Below are 26817 nucleotides of genomic sequence, written 5' to 3'. Positions count from 1 at the left end.
AAAAGCAGTAAACCCAGATAGAACTATTAAAAAAAAAGTTGTGTCTAGCAAAGAGACTAGCTGTGCAACTAATAATCAGCACCTATGATGCATTTTAAGTGGCTCTCACGTGGCTAGGAGCATCATCACAAAATATGGCCTAAGGACCAGTTCTCTTGTGGTCCAGAGGACTGGATTTTCCTTAGTAGCTTGTTCTAATGGTGTTTAACACAGACTGACTAAAAGCTGCAGCACAGGTAAAGACTAAGAAGACTAGGAGCCTAGATTTGGCTACAGAAGCTGACCCTTTTCTACCAGCTTGGCTGGCTCCTCACCTAATGCTCACATGTGAGGCTAGAGTCCCTCGACTGACTCCTGCAGTCTCCCACTCTGTTATCCACTTCATCCTTATTTCAGTAAGACACCAGTCCCTGGGGCAGACAGGCTCACTAGCCCTCCACTCTACTCCTTCTAGTTTACCCTCTGAACTTGAAAGGCTGGAAATTCAACAACATTTTTCAGACTCTCTAGCGGCTTAGAATTCTAGACACAAATTAGGTTCCTCTGGTTATATGTATTTGCATGAGATCTAGAGGGCAGAAGTGAGGCAGAAACCATCTTCCTGCCCTCTTTTAAGCTATTTTTGCTGACAATCATGAAAGGAGAGTTAATTTTTAGCAGCATTATTCCAATGCTCAATCTCCAACTTCTTGGGTACTGATAGGCAGTTGTGGCTGTTTCCAGCAGTATTTTTATTCTGGCTTTCTAAACCCAGGACTTCGGCTATGGGAGTGTCTTGAGCCCCTCTTTCCAGTGGTAATCTCCAAAATGGTAGTTCTCTTGGTAAATCAGATTTGTATTGCCCAAAATCCTTCTCGTCCACCTCCTCCTCTGTCAACATCATAACCACTAACATTTCTTGTATGCTCACTGTGTTAGGCACTTTGCTAACTGCTTCGTAGAGATCATTTTATTTAAACCCCAAAACAACCCACGAGGAAGGTACTATTAATATCCCTTTGTTCCAGATGAGTCTACTGAGATTCAGAAAAAAGAATTAAATTGTACTGCATCATAGCAAAGCCAATGGGTAAGTGGATAGAGCTGGAATTTGACCCCAGATCTGCCTCACTCCAAAGCCTATGCTCTGCCTCTTTAAGGTATTTGCAGGCCTAGAGCCTATTAGCAGATTTTAATTGCCCATACACATTATGTTGCTGAAAACATACCACTTTTTTCCCTTTGACAATATACATGTAGAGGCCAGCCTATTTTGCATCAAGATATATCCAGATATCAAAGAAGCCTTCGATTTAATGAGATAGAAATGCATTTTCAATATCCAGAGGTATCACTTTGTAAAAAAATGTCTAAGTCATACCAGGATAATTTCTCTGAAAAAGTTGAAGAATTAACACCAAAGCAAACACAGCCTTCTACTTGCCTCTGGAAGGCCCAGAGCTGGGGGTACAGACATGCACTTACCAGGCGCTCTATTAACAGCGAGGTTTCGGAAATGGCTGCCTTTGATCATTTGCACAGATAATCGCCCCGTTGTGGCATTGTAGGACAGCCCCACCAACAGCTCTGGCGCCCCTCCATGAGACAGCGACTGCGTGGATGAAGCACTATCACTGTGAGAAACTGCAGATGGGCTGAGCGGAGACTCTCCACTCTGGAGGGGAAGAACAACAAAGAGTCCATTGGCCCACGCTGTACTACTCTCTTACAGAAAGCCGATATTATGTTTGGTGAAATGGCGGCCCAATCTCGACTGCTGCCAAAGATTACTAACGGCGCACTTGGTGTGAATGATAATGGGCCTGGGGAGCGCAGTCATGGATGAGATTCCCTGCATTATTAGCTGACATAGTTGCTTCAAGAGCCGTCTCCATTCAATATTTCCTCTCTAAAGACAAAACGGACAAAGATGTTATTACCAGTGTAAATCAAACCCTCTAAGATATGTGAAGAGCTAATAATACATTTAATATAGACCAAAATTCCCTCCTGTGTAATTTGTGCTTGAATGTTTCTATGGAACCCATCCACTCTAGGCATGAGTTTTGTTTCTGTTCTCTGCAGCTTCCTGATGAATGTAGCAATACAGGAGGCACTTTGTCTTCACTAGAAAAAGAAATGACCACTACTGTCTACTACCACATAGAATATTTGGCCCCTAGTTCTGCTTCCTAGGGTTGTCAGCAATATGCCAGATGCTACATTTTTCCCCCTGAGGAAATGAATTACACTGAAAATGAGCACTTTTATGACTGCTTCGTAAAAAAAGCCAATGCACTGACTGTGGATCTCAGAGACATTGCACGCACCAGGTGAGCCTAGGGGAGAGACTATGCTTTCGGTCCTGTTTATTCACACACATGCTTTTCCAAAGTACCCACATTTATACACCAGACATATAGGGAGGAGAAGAGCAAAGTAGGCCAGGATGTTGACTCTTACTCAAGAAGCATGCAGTGGGCAATGGCACTGCGAGGGCAAGGGAGCCAGCCTCCCAGAACCACCAGAAACACCTCCACCAGAAACCAGTGCATCAGACTTAGCTCACAATTTCTTCTCAACATCTTAAATCATTTCCTAAAACTTCTTAGCAAAACCCCAACAAAATACGTTAAAAGGAATTAAGTACTCTTCACATCTGTAGGAAAATATCCTATTTGCCAGGCCATGGTAGAGCCCTGGGCTTTCAAGAAACACAATTTGTAAACTATAGGGCTAGCTGGTTTTGATAGGTACCATATAGCCCCAGCTGTCTGGTTTATGATAATCCAACAGCGACATATTTGCTTAGTCCGGGGTAAGGATCGCCCCTCCTCTGTGTCTCTACAGAAGCATCCACCAAGACACCTATCACTACAGAGCTTGCCTCTCGCATCACATTTTGAATCCTTACAAATCACTCAGTCTGGTGCATAGACCAATGTCTGACATGTAAACATGCTCAACAAGTAACTGATGAATGGAAGAATTTTTACCTTAAAGTTCTTTCACACGGGCACATCTTCCCCCACTCAACTCTGTGGCCCCAGCACAGGGCCTGGCACAGAGAAGTAGGGGTGTGATCATACCTATTCTCATGCCTTCAAGTGCATGTTCCTTCTGACCTCCTCTGGCTTCTGTTTTCCATGGTTTCAGACATACTTTGCTCAGAGTTTACGAAAAAAGAGGGACTTAAGCAGAAATGAGACGTGATCTGGCTTATGTTTTAAAAGGCTCATTTGGCCCCTGTTTTGGGAATAGTCTGTAAGGGGCAAAGCAGGAAGGCCACTAGGAGGTCATTTCACTAATCCAGCAGAGTTAGGTTCTGGTTATAGTTTGAAGATAGAGTCAATGGGATTTCAGGTGGAAAGGAGAGAAGTCACAAATGACTTCGAAGGTTTTTCACAACTAAAAGAATGAAATTTCCTTTAGCCAAGATGGGAACGCTTCAGGTAGAATAGATTTAGGGAGACAAGTCTGGGGATATTAATTTTGAGACATCTATTAAAAATTTAAGTGGCTGGGTCTCCCATCACTACACTCCAGACTTTCTGGCTCCTTTCCTCATCCTGACAACAAGCTCCTTCCCGCTTCTTGATGCCTGCATGTGCCATTCCCTCTGTCTGGAACCCTTGCTTATCCACATGTCACCAGTCTTGTTCTGTGTTTGATCACCACTTCAAAGACACATTCTCTGACCCTTCTCAACCAACAGCAAACTCTATCACTCTCTCTCTCCCTTTGTGTACCTAGTCTGCTATTGTTTCCCCTCCTCTACCAGTCAGGAAGCTCTTGAGGGCAGAGGCAGCACCCGTTTTGTTCTTTCCTACATCCCTTCTGCCTATACAGTACTGGACATGGTAAGCACTCAGTAAACATTTTTGAATGGATGACGGATTGGCCCAAGAGCCCAAGATTGCTATGTGATCTTTTTACATGGTTTTTCAAAGGCCCACATACTAGATGACACTTAACCCCCATCAATAGTGGGTTTTCCATCTTGTAGACATACACACCACACTGTCCTTCCTCAAGACCCCAGCAGGGATGTAGAGGATAAGATACGTGGGAGGAGGCCAGTCATATGAATGGCAGGTCTTAGAAGTGGCTGGAGATCAGGGCTACTGTTGTAGCCTACTCAAACACACGTTAAGGAGCTCCCCTTGAAAGTCCCATCTCTGAGATTCATCACAATGCACATTAAGGGTGGGAAAGGAGGAGCATCGTCAGACTACAGGTCAGTTATTCACAGGTTAAGCCCTTCCCCCACACTGTTGCTGTCATTTCCAGAAATGGACAGGGAATACATCCATCAGCTTATAGGGAAGATGGGCACAAAAAACCCATTGTACCATGAAGTGCAAATCATGGCTTACAAGGATGAGGAGAGCCAAATGGAAAATTAAATTAAGGTGTTTGAATTCACAGGCTGAATGTACTAAATCAAGAGCTGACAATTCCAGATCCTTGAACATACCGCATCATTAGCAGCACCATTTAACATACTCACACTGATATTACTTCTTGGCTCCAGAACCAGAGTCACTTTCATTTCCCCTTCTGGGTTCAGGTGGCTGAGATGGAACAGCTTCTCTCCCATCATTCTCTCACGGGTCATCTTGCGGGCAGCATACAGGCGGAAGCGGATAGCACAGGCAGCCGCATCTCTGGGCTCCAGCTTGGTGAAGGTGACCTTCTCCTTAAAAACAGGGTTGGGGCCTCTCTGTATGCTTGTCCTTCCCCTCTGTTTCTTACTGGGCAGCAGAACTACGTGAACTTGCCAGGAGTTGACACCACTTCGGTCCTTATCTGGGAGGCCCTGCGCTCTCACAATGGTCACTGTGAGCTTCTGGCTGGAACCTTTATATTCAAAGATGACATCCAAGTCACCACATTTTGAGATGGGCTCCAGGGCCCCAGTCGGCACCTGAAAATTGGCCCCATCCTGTTCCTGTTGCAGATAGAGGAAGAGATTAGGAATGGAAATGATAATGCCCAAATACATTTTGGTGAGATAGAGCCCCTCTGTGCTCCATCAGAACACTGTACTTTTTGACTGCTAGCACACATCCCTGTTCACTAGAAGGGTCTGTTTACTGGTGTACGTCTCCCTTAGATTGTAAATTCTTTGGGGGTACAGCGCCTGGCATAAGGTGAATCTTCACGAATGCTTTTGGAATGAATGAACAAAGCTTTTATATTTTACAAAGGGTTGTCATATACACTCTCAGAAAGCACACCTGACCACTATCATTGAAACCGAGGTCTAAAGTCTAAAATTAGTCACCTATACAGCTTCCAAGAGAGAACTTTTTCTGGAGTTCCCAGGAAAAATGGTGGAGCCTGGGCCTGTGCTCCAAGAGCCAGGACTTCCTGCAGATGAGAATCCTAATGGGGGTCACAGACAGGTGATTCTTCAGTAGATTTTCCAGCTACATGGGAGAAAACGTCTAGGGTAGAGCTTCTCAAACATTTGTGTGGACTTGAGTCACTCAGAGTTTCTGATTCTGTAGGACTGGGGTGGGGCCTGAGGCTCTGCATTTCTCAGGTCACAAGGATGTCACCACTGGCCTCAAACCACACTCTGAGTACTGAGGGTTTAGGAGGGCATCCTCAGCAGCCACTTAGCAAACAGCAATACCAGATGTGGAGACAGAACTCGGGTTGAAATCATAACTCTACCATGGACTGGCTTTTTGACCCTGGCCAAATAGGCCACCCTCTCTGTGCTTTAGCTGAAAAATGAGCATTAAGATGCCTATTTGATGGAGTGTTACAGCGAGATTTTAAGAGATATGGAAAAACACCTGGCTCAGACCAGACTCCATAAATACCTATTCCCATCAATGGACTGATGATACCTATTTTCAAACATGGCCCCCCTCATTATACAATATCACCCTTCGACAACAATTCACCCATAGCCAGTCAGATCTGATGACCTCACTGAGAACACTGAACTGAGCTGATTATAATGAAGTAGTCTCCAACAAACTATAAAGAATGTCAACATAATTTGATTTTTTTCTATGAAGGCATGATACTTACTCATAACTAAACTTTGGCCTGATTCTTATTATAAATCAGAACCCATTCTTATTTATGTGACTGAACACCAGACTTTGATAATCTAAAGACTATTTTAAAATATATGATAAAGCACCTCAAAAACGTGCATTCATCATCAAAACTTCCCCACAGAGTCGAGGTGAAAGTGCACAGTTCACTGGAATGAGACATCTTTAGGCGACCCAGGTCTACCACTTACTCTCTCTATGACATTGGACAAGGTATTTAATCTTTCCACTTGTGGCTTTCTTCAACAGTAAAATGGGGGATGAAACCAATTACAGGATTGTTGTGAAAATTAAAGGACTTGACAAACAGGAGACATGGAATAAATGTCTTCTCTTTTAAAATGCACATTCGTCTACCAAGAAAATTTAGGCTTTTGCAAAATAAGGGAAGCTCCTTATATTCTTTCCTCAGCATGCATTCATGTGAGAGTGCTTCTATTCAGAGGTACTTAGTTTCAAGTGATAAAAGTGGTTGCTATAGAGATTTCCGAATACAACTGACTAGTGTAGATTTAATATTAGAAGCAAGTCTCCAAGGAGTTAGGCTAACTCAGAAATCAAGTCACAGTCTTCTGTTAAAACTCCCATCTATTTTAGCCTCCTCTTGATCATCTCTATATTGCTTGCTGGGTCAGAAGTAATCAGGGCTAACATCTACTAAGCTGTCTCTTGTGCCAGGTACCATACTAAACACTTTATGGTCTGCAAAAGCCCACTTTCAGGCACTTCAGACCTTCTCGGCCTCACCTTTTGTTGCAGCTTTCCAGCAGGCACAGACTGTTGGGCTCTAAGTAGCTTCAGCCTGGCACAGCCCAACAAAGTCTTACCGCTTGTCCAGGCAATGCAACTCTCAACTCCCACCACAGGCCTCTATTGATGTCAAGGATTGGAATGTTACAGAATGCTGCATGGCATTCATGTATATAAAGTCCAGAGTGCCGTGGAGGTTAATGCCCAACTTGTGTCCCCTTGGACAGATGTCCTGAGATGAGTTAGCACAGCTTCTGTCAGTCCCACAAGATCAAGCCATGAGCCACACTTAGTGGTGGCCAACTTGATTACACATTCTTATACTGGCTCTCCCTTCTACCCTGCTTCATTCCCCCCCCCTTGTCCCTCACTCTTGTTCTCAGGGATTGTACATCCTGACAAAACAGGCTCTGCTTTTTGGGAATCTACCTAAGAAATGTTATCTTTTAAAATATTCACATTAACCTAGCAAGGTAGGAATTTTAATATCTTCATTTTGTGGGGGGAGGAAACTTAAGGCTTAGAAAGACTAAATAACTCACTCACTGCTCCCAACATCATATGCCCTACCAAGGGTATGCAGGATTTACCAGTATTAATGCTCAAAATCCCAAACCTTAGACTGAACCATGATGACTCCCTTCTACCCACCCCCCCAAGCCTTTCACCACAGCTATTTATATTTGTAGTAAGTGTGTGGGGTGAGGCTGGAGTAAAAGGAGAGATGGAAACACATACTACTTTGAATTTCACATCCTTTTAGGTCCCTGCCCTTCATAATAGTTAGCAGAAGTTGTCAGCAACTTCAATGCCAAGGTAAAAATATTCTAGTCAGTGACTTATCTCTCCACTTATCCATCGGGCTATCTATTCAGACAAATGCTCACTCCACCTGCAGGTCTGTGCTAAGCCCTTTGAAGGTCTCTGAAACAACTCTCCTAAGAACCCTGCATAAAACAGAGCTGTAGGCCCTAGCCAGGCTCTGAATGGGGACGATCCGAGCTGTGGCACAGGGAAACTGGGCTCTGTGGCCCCTTCCTGGGTTGATCTGAAACAAAGATTTGTGAAGGCTGGTATTTTTATAGCAATTAATTATTTCAACACACTTTACCTATCACCAGGCAACTAAAGGCTCTCCTCATGCGGGTACTGTTAATACCACTAATCCATCTGACCTTCCTGCAAGGTAAAAATCTCTTCATTTTTATCCCCATTTGGCAGATTTTAATTAACTTCTCAAGGCCAACCAGTTAATCAGTAGAAAGCAGAGATGAAAAGTGGGACACCTGCCTCCCTGTGTGCTCAAAATCACCAGCCACCCGTCCATTGTCTTCCCTGCCAAGCCTTGGGTCTGCAGGAAAAAGTTGACGGCCTTTTCCAGCAGAGAAGAGCGGTGCTCAAAAATCCATCAGCCTAAAGGGTAGTCACACTGTATGAATGGTTTCCTTCTAAGGCAAAAGAAATGATTCCTTTAGCTCTAAGATCCTGATTTTTCTCTAAGATGGGAATACTTGTGCCACGTTGTCAAAACTCTCGTAGGTTTAAAGATTTTCTATCAAATTGAAAGCCTTTGTGTTTTAGTAAGATAATGTTGATGTCATCTGTGTGGCCCAAAGTAAACAGACCTGCAATATGTTCCCGATGCCAGATACACAGGGGAAGACTGGGTTCTTAATACAGTTAAGAGGCAAATAAATCAATTCTTAAAAGGCAAGCTAAGCCTGCAAAGCAGGCAGTTACAGGAACTGCCTCCGAGCCGCATCTGAGGTTCTACTGTAGGAGCACCAAATTACAGTTTTTGTCTCAAAATAGATAGGAGGTTGAATGGAGCACACAGAGATGTCTGGGTATTTTTGGAGTCTGAGAACATTTAGTGCTCTCAACACCAAGTCTTCTATTACAGCTCTGTGAGTCAGGCAGATGGGAGGTTACCTGGCAATTCCAAGCCTGAGGGAGCAATTATCAAGAGGACAGAGTATCAATAGGCAGGTAAACGGTTTCTGTTTTGTCTTTGTGTGAGAATCCAAAAAGAATATTTTTAAACATTCAATGTTATTGTGTGGGATTTGATAGGACTTGTCAGCAGCAAATCAACTGGGAAGCATAAATTTTTCCCAAAACTTATACGGTTAATAGCTTTGGGTGTCTCTATATGTAGGACTGCCCTTGACAAGCCACAAACCATGTATCTGCGTTACTGTTTCTCATCCTCAGCTATGACACCAACATGTGGGCGCACACATACACACATACACACACACACACACACACACACACACACACACACACACACACACACCTCCTTATGCTCTCTCTATACACCCCAGTGCATCAACTATAAGACTTTGGAACATTATTTTCTGTGATTTTTTTTCCTTCTCCTTGATGAGCATCTGGTGTGTATGACAGTCCAGGTCCTTCTAAGAGCTTCCACCTGGTTATTTTCTCAACCAGACCGATGTTAACAAAATCCATTCACTTTTCTCCTTCCTCTTGCCCCACAAATTATATGAATATTTTATATACATATATTACATATTTCATCAAAATTAATTTCAAAGTAGGCAGTAGACATTATTATTTAATATCTCCTAATGTTATAGAATCATAATAAAAGACATCTAGCTAATAAAGAATAACTATAAATGCCTATACGATAATGTTTGTAAAATCTTTATCACAGTGCCTGGCACATAGTAATTGCTCAATAAATGGTAGTGTCTGTAATAATCACCTCCAATCATACCTCTGGGTGGTTAGGAATATTCTGGAGTAAGTTTTAATTAAAAAATAAATTTAGAAGGAGCATCTTTTATCAGAGGTTTATTCCAAAAAGCAAAGTCAATGGCCAGAGGGTCATCACAAACTAATGCCATCTCCTAGATCTTGAATTCAATGCAAATCTAACAACATACTTGTACTGCAAGATATTCATCATATTTTGCATCATTTCATTTGGAGGGCCACTGTATTTTAGTTTAATTTTCAAGTAATTCTCTTATTCAAATAATTATAACTCAAGATTGGGGTAAATAAAAATTGACTCCACTTAATTGAAACCATGAAGGAAATAAACCAGTCTTCTCTAAAGAACTAAAAAATCTTTTATATAAACAAGAAGCCTGATTGCTGCTGGGTCCATTCTGCCACTCTTCTTTTTTTCCCCCACTTTGATAGAAATTTATTTACTATTCTTTTACTGGTATACATAGGAGCTGTGACTTAGTCACCTGAAAAATTTTTATTTCTTATAAATAAAGGCTCTTTAGGTCTTTGTTTTTCAAGGCATTGCTTCCTTTCTGGAGAAATTTTTTTCTTAAGACATGAGCAGGAAGAGGAAAGCAAGAACTCACTAGAGAGCACCCAATACTCAAGCAAAGAAAGATTGGAAAACAAATAACTTGCCTCTGGACTCCACATGGAGCTGCTGTCAGTAGCATAGGAGTCTTCAAATCCCCGGTTATTAAAAGCTGTCTCCAATTCCAAGCTGCCTTCTGTGGACTGGCGACTAAGGCTGCGAGGCACACTGGTCTCTTGGGGAGATGCACCCTGGTGCCTGGTGTTTCCCACCTCACATGGGGACTGTGAGTGGGCAGAGATGGGATCATCTTCACCATAAGACAGAGTCTCAGAATAGTTTGGTTGGTTGGCTCCATCCAAACCTAAATGTGCAATAAGGAGACTATTTCAAATGTATTATTATTTTACACCTTTTTACCTAGAGAAGTTGAGCAGTAGCAACAACACAAATCAAGATTTCAAAAACAGAGGCACTGGGTGGCTCAGTCACCAGGCTCAGTTCATGATTTCAAGGTTGTGAGATCAAGCCCCATGTCAGGCTCAATGCTGGGTATGGAGCCTGCTTAAGATTCTCTCTCTTTCTCTCTCTCTCTAAGTAAAAAAAAAATCTCAAAAACAAAACCCATCAAATAACACCTACAGAAATATAATTCTATCCACAGAGTGGATAAACTTGGTCTAGATAACCAAAAAGACCATTAGTTCATCATGGAATATACAAAGGTTTAATACTTTCTAACAATATGAATATAAAGGATGTGTGCTTATATTAAAAAAAACACATCGGCATTTTGTCGGAACTAATGAACATAAGACTTTGGGGATGGATCTAGAAAGCGAGAACAACAATCTACTATGGAGATCATACTGTCTCCTGACTCTAGGATTCTTCTTTCTCTCTTTCACATTCACCATCTTACCCTCTCCTTGAAAGGCTTCAGTGGTTCTCTCAAGTAAAAAATTCTTTACTTGATCCATGGAACGCTGGACTTGGATTCAGATGATCTGTGTTTAAAACCTAGCTCTGTGTTAAGAATTTACACAATATTTGGACTGTCCGAACTTTTGTTTTCTTATCCATAAAATGATGATAAGAGCCATCACAGAGTCATGTGGGCACATGAAATAATATCCACCTGGCAGCCACTAGGTTTTCGATAAATATTAGCCTTGCTTGTTTGTCTGACCCAAACTAGCCTCTTCCAACCCTATAAACCCCAATTTTCTATTGCCTCCCACCTTGCTGTCACCTGTTGCCTCATGGGCTCATGAAAACACAAGTTGTGTATTTCTTTTCACGATGGTCCCCAAACCCCCTCTCCTCTCATCTTTCCTTTCCATCCAAAGTCCAACAACTCCTGAATCTTCCCTGACTCCTTGGACTCAGTGTTTTCCCCTGACCTTGGTGTTATTCTGTTTTCTCTTTCAGCCCTGCATCATCTGTGCATCCCCTTCCTCTTCTTTAAAGTCTAGGTTACCCTCGGACAGTAAGGAAAAACTGGCAGAGTCTTCCAAAGCAATAGTTTTCACCCTGACTTTCCTCTCAATGACGTATTCTCTCTTTGGTCTCCAATCTCCTCCAGAAGCCACAATCCCAGGATAAGAGAAAATTAGAGATAGAGATGGGATGAGTGAGTGGGATGACAAAGTAGAGATGATAAATTCAGCTCTCATTTACATGTTGTGTGGTAGCAATCGTTTCAGCTGTTGGTCTTAAAGCCTCAGTGAGAATATAAGCTCCTTGAAGGTACTAAGCCACATACAAATACGTTCTAGTCTTTATCCACCAGTGGGTTTCACTAAACCCTTAAACAACTTTCCAGGCTAGGCAGGTAACAAATAATTGAAGCATCCAGGTGTGCAGCAATATGGAATAGTGGTGACAGTAGTTTACCAGACAGTTTATGACTCACCTGCAGTAAACATGCAAACTTAAAATTATATTATCACCCTACGCAGACTATACAAAAACATCTTTAGGTGGTCTTGGTACTCAGAGCCCAACTTCAGACTCCTGATTTGGGATTTTGCAACACCATGGCAATCCACTGAGAAGTTCCCCTATCTGCCTTGTTATTCTTAATAATTCAGTGCAGTCCCCTTGGAAACACTTTCATAGGACACCATAACATTTTTACATTCACACACTCAGTTATTTGGCAAACACACTTTAAAAAGGCCACAGAAAATGACAGAACGAGAGATACTCCATATGCAAAACCCTACAACATAAAGCAGAATTTTCTTCTAAGGCTCTAATTAGCACATCCATTCCTCATATACATGAACACTAAAATGTCCTATTAAACAGTGGGTCATCCATCAACGTGTGTAGCACCCAGCAGGATTTCAGCACAAAGTCTAACTTTGCCAAGAAATTACCCCTATAAAACTGTCTCATGACTTTATCTCCTACAGTGATAATACCTAGATCAGTAATAAGGGAATTTTCAAAAGCTACATTAAACCTTGAAAAGCTATTCATAACCGAAAAACATAAGAACCATATTAATGTAACAAACCATTTTCTTTGACAGACAAGCAAGGACTGAATTAGAAAAGCAAAGCTAGGGTACAAGTCACAAGGAGAAGGAGAAAGAAAGAGGATTCACCATCACATAAAGCCATCTTCCCATCCTGTAAGTTAAGGAAGATCATGTCACCTTAAACACATACAGGAAAGTAATTGCCTGTTGTCAGAGAAATGTGTCCTAGCTTCCTAGAAATTATAGGCCATAATTATGTCACATAAGCCATATTTATTTTAGCAGAAAACTTTTTTGCACTTTTTAATCCATATCCCACCTCGCCATGGCATAACCCTATTATCCAGTTACTTCATTTTATACTCCCAAACCCTTCCCTCCCACCACCACCCACACACATACAAATACTTTTTCTCACCATCTACGATGATGGTCAGTTTTATGTGTCAACTTGGCCAAGCTATAGGCTTCAATTAAATAATCAAACATTAATTGAGGTGATACTATGGAAGTATTTTATAGATGTGACTAAAGCCCTTAAGCAGTTGACTTTAAGTAATGGAGACTATCCTACATAAGCCTTAAGAGGAGAACTGAGGCCTCTCTGGACACAGAGAAATTTTACCTGTGGATTTCAGAGCTCTATATTTCTCTAGCCAGCTTCAGTAATAGCATAGGCCAATTCTTTGCAATAAATCTCTTGATATATATATCACCCTGATATCACCTTAAAAAATTATTCTTATATAAACTCTATCCCCCATGTGGGGCTTGAACTCATGACCCTGAGATCAAGAGCTGCATGCTCTGATTAAACCAGCCAGGCACCCCAATATCACCTTGAGATAGATAGATATAGATATAGATATAGATATAGATATAGATATAGATATAATCTCAAATCCGAGGTGGATCACTTCACGTGAACCCTCTTTGACATTACTGGGGAGACAGTGTCAATCAATGTACCACACTAAGTCAGATAAGTGAGACAAGAGAGAACCTGCCAGGAACATGAAGATAGCATTTTCCTGGTTCTAATAACCTCACTATTCCATCTAGAATAAAGAACCTCACTTGAAACATGAAACCTTTACTTTCACTGGTTGAACATTTTGAACATATTTTTAAAGTGTAAGAGTTGTCTACAATTAAATTTTATCTTAGAAAATCATGTTTAAGGTAGAGTGAAAGGGACATCTGGGTGGCTCAGTCTGTTAAGCCTCCAACTTCAGCTCAGGTCATGTTCTCACGGTTTCTGGGTTCAAGCCCTGTGAGCCCCGCATTGGGCTCTGTGCTGACAGCTCAGAGCCTGGAGTGTGCTTTGGATTCTGTGTCTCCTTCTCTCTCTGCCCCTCCTCTGCTCACTCTGTATCTCTCTCAAAAATAAATGAACATTAAAAATTTTTTTTAAATAAAAAAGGTAGAGTAAAAAAAAAGCTAAGTAGATGCAGAACAGACAAGAAACCCACAAATCTTCTCTGGGATGAATGCTTAATCTCTTCCTTATTCTTTCTTGCTGGAAAATAATTCACTGATCTAAAGATGAACAAAAAGAAGTGACACAGAAAAAAACATCATGCAATAAAAATTACATTAACATTTCCATGGCATTTGATAACCTAAAATTTAGCATGCAGTTATCCCTTCCTATGAAAATCCTGATTTTCTTCAAAATCTACAAATAATTTACTGCATTATCCAATGTGGTGTGCTTTTCCCTCCCTCCAATAGCGAAAGTAATTTTATCTTTTCTGTCACTATCTGTCAAAAATTTCAGAATCCCCAGTTATAATTGAGGTTATTGCTAATTCCAGAAAGGGTAAGTTTGGAATGGTTGTCAGAACTCTCAGAAAAGGAGCCATTTGTATAAATCAGAAACTAGACATTTGAGCTTCTGGGAAATGGGGCCATTAGCTTTTGAATGCAACACGCTGCTCCCAGGGAATCAACTGCTATTAACTTTCATTAGCTAACATTTGCCCTGCTGGTGGAAGAGGGGAAGGCTGTGATGTAACACCAGCAAAAGAGAAAACAAGAGAGGGAGTAAGGAAATGACGGAGGGCAGTAGCTACCGCTACGCTACTATGCTTTGGTTACATCACGCATTTATTTTTTCTCTTACCTTGGGCTAAAAGGAATAGCAATAAAATATGTTATGTGGCTCATATCAGTAAGTAAAATTACATGATGGATAGCAAATTGTTATATTTCTGCTGAAGAATAAGGTCTTTTCTGTATATTCTTTGTTGCTGTTCTTTTTTTGGCCAGCCTTATCCACCTTGTCAAGTCAGAAATTTCTTCTCTGTTACCTTCTCTCAATCCCAGGCTCTTGTTTTTCTCTTTCTATTGCTAAGTGTGGAAAAATATGGAAGACCTGCAACTATGCCTCCATTGGTTTGACTAATCACATGTCCAAAGGAAAGAAGGAAAAGATTAGAGAACTCAGGTCATTTAGACTGGGTCACTAAAGTGGACAATGTTCTTTTTCTCTAGCTTTTTACCAACTACAATTCATAGACCTTTCCCTGTTTCAATAGCCTATGCCTATTCAGGGTTCCAGGCATAAAGGACTCAGAGAGATCCCTGACCTTCACTAGAAAAGCACTAAGAAATAATGCACCGTTCTTTCTTCAGGTTATTTTGTGTACGTGGGGGGATAGAAGGAGGACTCTTAACAAGGTCTACCTACTATAACAATTCACAGGCTGTGCTGATCTACTTCAGAGTATTATTCCCTCCCCTTTGTGGAAGGTACTTAGTCTGAAGACATCAGAGAATGGCAGAACACTTTGCTCTTGCCCAGCAAGCAATTCTCATGTGGCAGAGGATGGAAACAGAGGGGTAGGATGGGGGGTGGGGGGGAGGGTAGAAACTACAGAAAATGAGGACAAATGTACAAGGTATGTGTTATCTGAAAAAGGCTATTTGATATTATTGTAAAACATATATTTATTTGAAAGATAAAACACACATATTGTTTTAAGAACATCAACTACTAAAAGAAAGTTTCCAAAAACTCTTCTGAGGTCATATACATATATGGAAAATAGACTCTAGGATTCCAAATGAGAGAAAAATGACAGAATCTCAATGTCAGCAAACAGGTATGTGAAATATTTGTATTTATCAGAAGAGAACAAGATTTTATAAAGCTTCATAAATACCATTCTAATTCTAGCCATCAGTGTTCAAAATATACAAAATGATAACCTAAAAGGAAGGAAGGGGTCCCACAAATCAGGGGTAAGGATTTTGGCACTTCTTATTCATTCCTCCCAGTTCCCTGCATGACAGCCCCTCTGTGAGGTTGGTAAGATCCCCTCTACTCTGTTTCAGCCTCTGGGTCTCGCCCCCTTTTCTTTTCGTCTCTGGAGCCTCAGATACAAGTGTAGTAATCAAGTGACTCAAAGCTGTTCTTACGACTGTCCATCCCTGCTCTAGATAAAGGAAGGTTTTCATGCAAATACCTTCACAGGCAGACACTTCTGTGTTATCCTCTTCATGGGTAGAGAGCAGGTGGCTGAATTTTGATTTCTGCTCCAATCCCACCTGTGTGCCTTTCTTAGATGCTTCTGAACGAAAACTCTGGGACCAGGACACAGAAATCTCAAATTGTTTGATCACCTCCTCGTCACTGTCAGAAGATGTGCATGGCTCTTTATCATCTCCAAAGCTGTTAACTGGGAGCAAACAAGAGCCATGAGTTTCATGGGGGGCCCACAATAATACAGAGATAGGTAATTTGGAGAAACAGAAGAACATGGATGAGGAGTCTGGATAAAGCAAGCCTACACCAGGCAGAAAGATTTTAGAGCATTTATTGAAACACAAATTTGAGCCCAAAGGAATAAAACAGGAAAAGAAAGCTTACGAGGGCAAGTAGAAATATATGACTAGAACCCGGGAGGAAACACTGGGACGCCCCTAATTGACATAATAAGACCTCTTGTTGAGCAGGGAAGCCCTGCTGATTTCTTGTGTTGCTGACGTGCTTATAACTGGGAACAGGACATTTGACTTACATTCATTCTAGTCAATGATGACAGAAAATATGCTCTTAGCCTCATTTCTATTATTAAAACACAAAGAGCCAAGCCCTACTCCAGAACAGACCTACTTGCAACTGAGATCTTCCAAAAGTATCCTAGTTTTGAAGAGACACCCATAGTAGTATATGTAATTTAAATGAAACAAAACAAAACTAGCTTATATTATTGTGTTCCAGTGCCTTTCTCAGCACAAACAACCCAACTCAAATACCCTTTGAATTATTTATACCACTTTGTCCATATCAGCCCACTGGTCCTTTCAGCTTCTACAATAAGTGAAGATAGTTCTTCCCTTTGAGTTCTTTGCCTTTGATGTTCCTTCTACCTGGAACTCTCCTGCCCTGGTATTTACCTGGCTGGTTCCTGTCCTCTCACCACCGAGGTGTCAGCTCCACTCAACCCTTCCCCATTGCCCCACCTTCAGCAATTCTCTTTATTTCTCTCTTCTCCCCTATGACTTTCATGAAAATAAAGACATCACCTGTTTTGTTACCTGATGTCTCTTCATTATGTAAAACAATGTCTGTTGCATAGTAAGTGCTTAACAAACACTTGTTAAATATTGAATAAACTGATGAAGATGTAATGCTTTCTCCAAGCCTGAACACCTCCCCCCCCCCCCAACACACACACACACTCACCCAGGGTTCCCTGTGCCTGGACTAGTTTCCTCTAGCCCTCTAGACTAGTCAAGAATCTAGCTCATCATCAGGACTTGCCATAGACATCACTTCTTCCAGAAAGCCCTTCACTGATCCCTTAAATAAGGTTCACGGCTTCTTCCATCAGCTCAGTCCTGCCCTATCAGTGATCCCTCTGGCTTTGTGACAGATTTACCTATTTAATTTCCAACCATTCCACCTAGCCTGCACACATCAGGAGAGTAAGGGGCACAGCAGACCACCCACCTATGTATCCCTCAAGACCCTATCTCTATGCCAGGCACATGGGAGGCTACTCTGTAAATATTTGCTGAAAGTAAATTGGAAACAATAAATAACAGGAATTATTTCTTAGAGATTTGCTCCTCCAATCCAAAAGTCATATAGTAATTCTGGGGAAGGGTATGGTTGTTTATTCACAGATGTGTCCTGAAGATTCCATCTGATTCAGAAGCTAAGAAGAAATTATAAAGCCATTTTGTAAGTGAGAGAAAATACTTTAAGTACCAGCCTGATCAAAACATTTATTCTCTTATTTAAGAATTGATATTTCTGAGTTTGTTAAGAAGATATGTAGTAATAACAAACACTTATTTGTTTGTTTTTTATGTGCCAGGAACTGTCCTAAGTGCTTACACATATTAGCTCACAGAATATACATGAAACACCATTATTGTTCTCTTTTTCCAAGTGAGAAAACTGAGATAGAGATGTCTACAACGGCTGACAATAATACTTCCCATAAGGGGTAGAATGGAGATTTGAATCAAGGTAGCCTGTCTCTAAAGGCTACATTTCTAATCATTATGCTGAAGAACCAGAGAGAGAGAGAGTGGAAAGAACTCTCTATGCTCACATCAACTAGCTCAATCCCTGTGGTCAAATCCTTTAAACACTCTGGATCATTTCTGATGTCTGGGTCATTTCCCAGATCTTCTCTAGATCTATGTTTTCTGCCTCCAAACTTCCTACCCAACAAACATGTATACTGGATCTGTTTTACTTTTTATGGAGCAGCTGGCCCAAGAATACAAGAGCACATTGCTGTCAGTTCACTCAATTTTGTTGGCCGTGACCAGCACATGGTAAGACCTGAAAAGCTAAGTGTCAAAACATACTGGATATGCCAATGCTAAAAAACCATCTCAGCAGAAAATGATCATAAGGGGCAGTCTTCCCATGTCTCAAATGCTGGGAGAAGCACCTGTTTTGGGATAGACCATCACATATGGGAGAGACCCAGAGACCAGTGGAGCAAAATTGAATTCCCTTCACCTTTAGAGCATAGGACCATCTAAGCATCTGAGAAAAAGTTAGGAGGATATGTGCATGGGAGGGGTGGTTGGAATAAGTGTACATAGGAGCTCTTTCCAAGTGTGAGATTCCATTCCATCTGTATCACTACATCATTTTTTAAGATAAAAAGAGAGAGGGAGGCAAACTATAAGAGACTCTTAAATACAGAGAACAAACTGAGGGTTGCTGTAGGGGAGGGTAATGGGCACTAAGGAGGGCACTTGTTGGGATGAGCACTGGGTGTTATATATAAGTAATAAATGACTAAATTCTTCACATTTAAAGAAAAATTTTTAAATTTAAAATAAAATAAAAATAAATAAAATGTAAATAATCATAGTCATTAATTTCAAATTGAGTTAGTCCATGGATCTTTCTTCATCTATAAAATCAATAATTAGAATTATTAATATTTTTTAGACTTCATTAATTTACCGTTATTAACCATAATTCATCCTTGATTTTTTTTCTCCAGTGAGTCATCAATCATCCACAGAGAAAAGATTTCCAGTTCATTCAACATACACTATATACCAGGCATCTTCTTGACTTTGCATATGTTACCCCACTTAACCACCATAGCAACACCAGGAAGTAGGGATGATTCTTATTCCCATCATAGAGATGGAAAACAGAGGCACAAAGCAGTTAAGTAACTTGCCCTGGGCAACAAAGTAAGCAAAATAACACAGTGGGACTTGAACATAGAACTTATGTTTTTAGCCAATGCGGATATCAGCAGATGTTATTGCGTGAGAATACTCGCGCCATATCTAGTTGTCAGAGTTGGGCCAGGGTGCCCGGCTGCCTCCGCCCAGGAAGTTGCTTCCTTTGAAAGGAGAGAAGAGCAGTGAGTCCACATGGGAGTGAATACATACAAGAAGGCTGCAGTATAAGTGGCCTATGGATCCTTGGGGGATTATAAATAAAACTGCACATACTATTCTAAGTCTTACACCCCAAGGATCTCAGGGAATTCTCCACCTAATAACAAAACCTGCCATCCATCCTAAAAACCACTGAGTAGCAATAGAAGTCCCTTGTGATGCTATAACAATAATAAAAGCAATCCCATATAGAGCATGTATCATGTGTAGGCACTGTTCTAGAACTTTACATATTTTCATTTATTTATTCCCATTCTCTGGATGGGAAAACTGAGGCAAAGTGAGGTTAGTAATTTGCCATAGTCATAACAGTTAGTAAATAGTGGAACCAAGATCGAAACCTAGGCTGTATTGCTCCAAAGTCAATGTTAATGGACATAATGGTCCCTCTACCATCAGCTGCCTCAAGGGGGAAAAAAAAACTTTTTAAATTCCTGGTCAAAACTGATACAACTGTATTTTATCACTAAGAACACAAAATTACACAGGCTGAGTTAGAAAGAATTTTCACGAACATCGTTTTTAAAGATCCCTGCTACTTGCCTTGTAATGATTCTATGTCAACAACTAAATAGCTGATCTGGATTTCATTCAACTTAAATTTTTAAAATTGCAAAGTCTCATCTAAGTTGTGTTGCTTATTTTAGAGATAATATAGTACTCTCTGAAACACTGTATAAACATAAACTTTAAACCCCTTTCAAGCTAAGTACCTGTGAAACAGCACAATGGGCATTTGTATTAAAATCTTCACCTCTTCATCCAATTAGCTTGCTAAAATAATAGGAAAACATTGCACAATTACCATGGATGTGGATACATCTTGAAGTTGAGATTGTTCATTTTACTCAATCACAGAATTCAGACAGACCATAGATAGCACCCAAATATCCACCACCAAAGAGAAGTTAGACTCTTCTGCAACCTTTCTGATGCATGGCCACCTGGCTTCACCCCTTTGTTCACACATTATCAAGGTGCTACTGTGGGCTTCTTGCACTGACAGCAAGTTCATGACTTGGACAGGTACAGAGAGCTAACTGATGACCCATCAATATTGAATCCCTACCACAATGGAGTCAGAATGTCCCTCACTCTAATTTGTAACGATTTTTTTCTTGTTTAAGTAAGAAGGGGCAGAGCCAATGCCATCTTTATCTTCCACATTTAAGTAAAGAAGGGGGGTTTGGGCAGGGCCACAGAAACTGCTGTCAGGTATAACATTAGTCAAGGCTAGACTGGTTAAGAGTGTAAGTCTGGAGTCAAGCTGCCTGAGTTTGAATTTGGGATCTTCCACTCACTAGTTTGAGACTGAAGCAAATTCTTATTCTTTTTGAACTTGTGTCCTTATTGAGATTCCTTACTTCTTACAATTGTTGAGAGAACTAAATGAGATTAGCCATGTAAAGACACTTAGCCTATGCCTGGTATTTGATATGCTCAAACTTGTTCATTATTATTATTATTATTATTATTATTATTATTATCCCCCATCATGGCAGTACCCTAGGTGGAAACCCTTTCAGGAAGCCTTACATTTACATACAAAGGAAAGAATGTGCCTGTTCTTGCAGGGTCTAACTTGGAAACTCATCATCAGGGTTTTGTAAGGAAAAGGTGGAAGAAACAAGGGCTGGGGGAGGAAAAGATTAAGCTGATAATAGGAGTTGTGTCACTTTCCTTCCTCACTATCCTTTTTCCCAAGTTGGAGGTGGAGCACTCTATGAGTTGCTAATGCTGTCTGCCTGTGGGCAGTGCTCAACACCTGCTCATTTTCTTGTTTCTTTTAAGGCAACAAAACTACCAACTGGTGATACAAAGGGAGGATTTCTTAAGCCTGTCTGCTGCTATTTTACAGATGGAGTTAGAATTTATAAATGATCAGTGTAGCTCCAAGCTTATTAATTCCTTCCCACCCACACAAGAGCAATTAGGTGGAGGGAAGTACGGCTCACATCTTCTGGATGGGAAGTGGAGACAGGTGGGGGAGGGTTGCACTCAGAAGTGCAGTACCTGGGTGTTACTTTTAGCTACAATTGCAAGAAATCCCTTACATACTAGATTTCTCAAATACCCACAATGAATGCCTGCCCGTGGTGGCTGGATAAGATTGGAAGTAAGAATAAGAAGTTGGTTAAAGTGAAAAAGCAGAAAGGAGGTCAAATGAGACAACTGCCCATTTCAGATCCTAAGAAAGGGGCCACATTTCTGGAAGCACAATTCAGCCATTATTGGATTCAGGCAGGAGAGAAAAAGATTTTTTATAAATCATCCAGCCTTAACTATTATCAGAGTATGTTCTGTGGAAGTCTAGGGTTCCACAAAGGAGCTTCAATACCACTATCAACGTGGAGATATGGGTGGTTGCACTGAGCAGGTTGAGCTATGCACCCTCTACAGTCAAGGATATTTTGCCCTAATATGGTTTACATTTTTGTGAGATTTTGTTGAGAAAAAAAACATAGAAGTCCCAACACTTTTTAAAAATTTGAAAAACATTGATATAACCCAACTCTCTCATTCTACAGAACAGAAACTGAGTCTGGGATTACTTAAGGGACTCACCAAAGTCAAATAGCTGGTTAGTGGCAGAGGAAGAATTAGCATTGGGTTCTCCTGTGCACACTTGTTTTGTTATCCTGTACTTTTGCGAGATATTTTGACAACTCTATTTCCTACAAAGAGATGCTGCTTGTAACAGATATGAGTAAGTCAAAAATAAAAGATTAAAGTTAATAACATACAGATCACTATACTAGGGAAAAGTTACAATATCAAAGATTCCAGTTCGTTAAAAAATTTTTTTTAATGTTTATTTATTTTTTAGAGAGAGAGAGACAGAATACTAGTGGGGGAGTGGCAGAGAGAGAGAGACACAGAATCCAAAGCAGGCTCCAGTCTCTGAGCTGTCAGCACAGAGCCTGACGTGGAGCTCAAACTCATGAGTGGCGAGATCATGACCTAGGCCAAAGTCAGAGGCTTAACCAACTGAGCCACCCAGGCACCCCATAAAGATTCCAGTTCTGATAACAGCAGAATAAGTGATTTGAACTCACCTACGAATAACAGTTATAAATTCATGAAAAAAAAATTTAAACAAACTATTTGAAGACATAGAGAGTGAGCAAGAGCAGGGACGATTTGGAGAGGATCCAATCTTTGAAAGAAGGAAATTTCACTGGATGAGATACATGGTTACATTGCTTTTCTGTTAAAAGTACCACCAAGTCCATGAAGCACAGGGCATCTAGGACTCAGAAGAAATCAGAAGCCTTATTGACTTAAAATGTTGGAGGACAGAATTCAAAGAAATATAGGGGAAAACTCCAGAAAGGAAGGAACCACAGAGAGAGAACTCCAAAATCTGCATGTGAACTTAGCTCAAACAATTGACTGCAACCTGAAATATGATTGCATAGGGAAGAATCCAAGGAACCCCCTAAAAGTCACAGCTAGAGGGCTAAAAATCTACACAGACATTTTGGCTGCAGACTATTTCAGAGGAGACTGAATTAGGAGTTTGAATCTGGCCAAGTTAGAGAGGCTTAGTACACACCTCAGGTATTCCATTAAAACTCTAGAAGGAGCAACCTTTGAGCTAAGACTAAATGTAAAACTGAAACAAACTCAGCAGAACAAAGTATGAAGCCAATACTCCACCAGATCAAAGGAATCAACAATTAATTGTGGGCTGAAACAAAAAGGAACTTATTTCTCTTCCCCACCAGGCTGTTCTCATCCAAGATAGAGAGGAGGCACCATGAAAGCATCAGGGGTGGGGTGATTAGCTCAGACTATGGGGATTACACAAAGGCTGCACTATAATAGGTAGTATTCTAAACAGACCTGTGTCCGTACTCATTGGACCCTGATTTCTCATTATCTGACTCTCTCAACTACAAGTGTTTCCTGAACACTTGACTTTGACAATCACTTTGAAGTTCATGACTACAACAGGGCTCATCCGGACAAGAGCAAGTGCTAAACTGTTAATCTCCCTGACTCTTTAGCTCTTCTCTCTAATCTGTATGCTTCCAACAAGGGAATTTCTTGATAGGACCCAAGTGTTGTGTTGTTTTCTTGCTACAGTGGCATTTACATACAAATTAATGGCCAGGACTATAATTTACTCTGCTGAGAACTGCGGTGACCTGGTAATTAAATTTCTGCACATGCAGAGAAAACATAAAACCAGAATGGCTGCTCTTGCTTTCTTTTCTCCAACCCCCAAGAGCTCTCTATCACTCCAATGAATCCTTACACGCAAATGTGAACCTACATTACAATTTACAAATGTTCTGATTAGGAAGACAAAAAAAAATTCCATTGCCATGGATACTAAGGGCCTGGGATGGATAACCAAGGCTGAGAGAGATAATGGACAGATCTTGAGATGTGCAGGTGTTGTGAGTTTTTGAAATTCTAGCTATTCATTCCACTCACTCTTCTTCTTATCCCATGCTGCAAATCATTCTCAAGGCAGTTTCCAAAGTTATTGTTTTATCTTGCAACAGAGCCCAGTCAGGCTACTGGGATAATATCTATAAGGCAGTTTCAAACTCTCCCCGGCACTGAATCTACAGTAAATATATCCAAATATATCATGATAACTAAAAGGCATGGACTGAAAATGCTCACTTGGCTAAGAGCTTTTTTAGAAGAAAACTAAAAGCCATATTCCAAGAAAAGTCACATAATTCATACCTCATATATTCAGTGGTGGTATGCATATATTGGAATAGCAGCCCTCAATGATGCCACTGATAAAATCAGATAATGAATAACTTTTCTCCATTTGCAGAACAGTTGATGCAAAATTTTCTAAATGTTTGACTTTTCCCATAAAGGTTCTGCCCCTTGGGTTCCTGTTATCACACGTAGGCTGACAAGCACAAGCAAGTAAAAAAAAAAAAAGTGGAAATCGTTAATCATGCTTCTTTCCTCAGCTTGTTTTGTCATGGATGTGCATGCTCCTGCCTGTGATTGTTACATGGCTTACATCATCTAGTCATAGTTCCATTGGCAAAATAATTCCTGCTTTGTGATGAAAATAAATACATTAAAATTTCATGGGGTGCCACAAAAATCGCATCCGTTTTTGGCATTGAACCACCTGAACATAGCTGGCACCACTGAATTAGAAATGTTGCCCTGGGTACAATAATGTCCCTTGTTCCATCCATATTCTTAACTGTCACGTAGAGCTTACCTTCTGATATTTATCTTACTACATTTTCTAAGTGGGTTTATGTAGCTGTAGTTCCTCCAACATGTTTCAAGGAATTTGTGGTCTTAATTCATCGTTCTCTACTCTATCCCCTTAGTGTCTAACATACTGCTAGGAATAAACGGTCCTTCAAAAATGAATAAACAAATGAATTTTAAATTAATACAATAGTGTATTGGGCAGGTTATCTAGAGAAGCACAGCCAATAGGGGAGATATGTGTATTTATATTTATATTTATTTATATATGTATTTATATTTATTTGTATTTTTATTATAAGGAATTGGCTCATATAATTATGGGGCTGACAATTTCCAAGATCTACAAGTGGCAAGCTGGAGACCCAGGAGAACCAGGGGTCTAGTTCCAGGCTGACTGAAGGCCTAAGAATAAGGAAAGCCAATGGTGTACGTTCTAGACCAAGACCAGAAGACGACCAATGTTTTTGTTCAAGCAGACAGGCAGACAAAGTTCTCTCTTACTCAGCTTTTTTCTTCTATTCAGGTCTTCAATTGATTGGATGAGGCCCACCCACATTAGAGAGGGCAATTTGCTTTACTCAGTCTACCATTTCAAATGTTAATCTCATTCATAAACATCCTCCCAGATACACCCAGAATAATATTTGATCAACTATTTTGGCACCTCATGGCACAATCATATGACACACAAAATTAACCATCACAAATATCAGATAAAAGCCAAATGCAAAGCAGGAAGAATGCCAAAAAGAAGCAGGTCATGTACCGGTTTTTATCCCAGCACTGACACTTCCCAGTTGGGTGATCTTGCATGAACCTTAGTTTATTCACCTTTAAAAATCAGACCAACTTTCTGTTATGGCTATATGGAAGCCTGAGGACATATAGAACCCCTTTCTGCCACAAACTCATAGAAACACTGATAAAATTAGAAAGACACCTGGTATTAACCCAGAGGGGTAACCAACGTGTTTGGCTGATATCTAGGATATCAACGGCTTTGGGTTCATGCAAGGGCAGAATAAGGACGCTAGCATAAAACTACTGCTCTTTAATAAAGGCTGCCCTTTCTATGAAAAGAGGACTAGTAAATTTCATCTAACAGTTTGGACTTAGAGAAGTAGCAAGGAAGCTTACTATCTATTGGGGCTGTGACTGAGAAAAAAATTACCCTATGACAAATAAAAACATCAAGTCTTTACCTCTCTCAGAGATATAGTATCAGTGAAGCACAGATATCTGAAGGTAAGAAATTAATAAGGGAAATGGGTGAGCATCTACGAAATCCAGGAGACCCAGTAGAAGCAAGTGCAAAATTGCTCTATAGGAATATTTCCACAACCCAACATACACAGGATTACACCCCTCACCAAGCAAAAACACACCCCTTCTAAAGATGAGTTAACACCACAAACACACAGAATATAATACACAAGAGGAATTAAATTAGCTTGAGGTGAAATGGAAAACAATCTAAGAACACACAGTAATTTAAATCCTATGTGGAAGATTCACAAAAATCAGCCATGTATTAGGCCACAGAAGAAGGTTCAAAAACATTATATCACATTCTAATTTCAATATGGTTAGATACAAAATACTTTTTAAAAATTATAAAAATGCCTTTTGGAAACCAGAATCCACATTTTTAAATAATTGATGGGTCAAAGAAGAAACCTAATTGGAATAATAAAATATTTATAGCTGAAAAATAATGAACACATCATATATCATATACTTGTGGGATATATTTAAAGTGGTACTTGAAGGAAATTTATGGATTCATTTAAGGTATATATTAGAAATCAAGAAAAAGACTGAAAAATTAATATGATAAATGGTCAATTTAAGATGTTATTGATCAACAGTTTAAACCAAACCAAAATACATGGAAGAAATAGAGAAGATAAAAAGCAGATATTAATATAAATGTTAATATAAAGAAAACATTTAAAACTAGACAAGATGAAAATGGTCTCTTAAAGATAAGCCATTGGCAAGACAGAGACAAATAATACATTTACATATATAATGGACACTTAAAAATCTGAAAAGAACAAAAACCAGTCTAAACAATTTAAAAAAGAACAAATAGATAAAACATAGACCAGTAACTACTA

At 40.2% G+C, this 26817-nt stretch overlaps 1 protein-coding gene across 6 annotated transcripts in view; it reads right to left on the bottom strand.

Moving 5' to 3' along the window:
• Positions 1 to 26817, bottom strand: part of SYT16 (synaptotagmin 16) — a 251894-nt gene that overhangs the window by 16179 nt on the left and 208898 nt on the right. For 4 of the 6 annotated variants that reach the window (XM_023255753.2, XM_023255751.2, XM_023255750.2 and 1 more), the window contains 4 exons: positions 16063 to 16275; positions 10212 to 10468; positions 4490 to 4930; positions 1465 to 1654 (listed from right to left, as the gene is read on the bottom strand). In XM_023255753.2, the coding sequence (XP_023111521.2) occupies positions 1465 to 1654; positions 4490 to 4930; positions 10212 to 10468; positions 16063 to 16275 (1101 nt within the window). The other 2 variants (XM_023255752.2, XM_045060028.1) reach the window with 2 other exon arrangements.

The sequence above is a fragment of the Felis catus genome, chromosome B3, assembly GCF_018350175.1.
Source record: "Felis catus isolate Fca126 chromosome B3, F.catus_Fca126_mat1.0, whole genome shotgun sequence".
NCBI lineage: Eukaryota > Metazoa > Chordata > Mammalia > Carnivora > Felidae > Felis > Felis catus.
The sequence above is the reverse complement of the archived record's forward strand: the minus strand, read 5'-3'. Positions and strand labels throughout refer to the sequence as shown.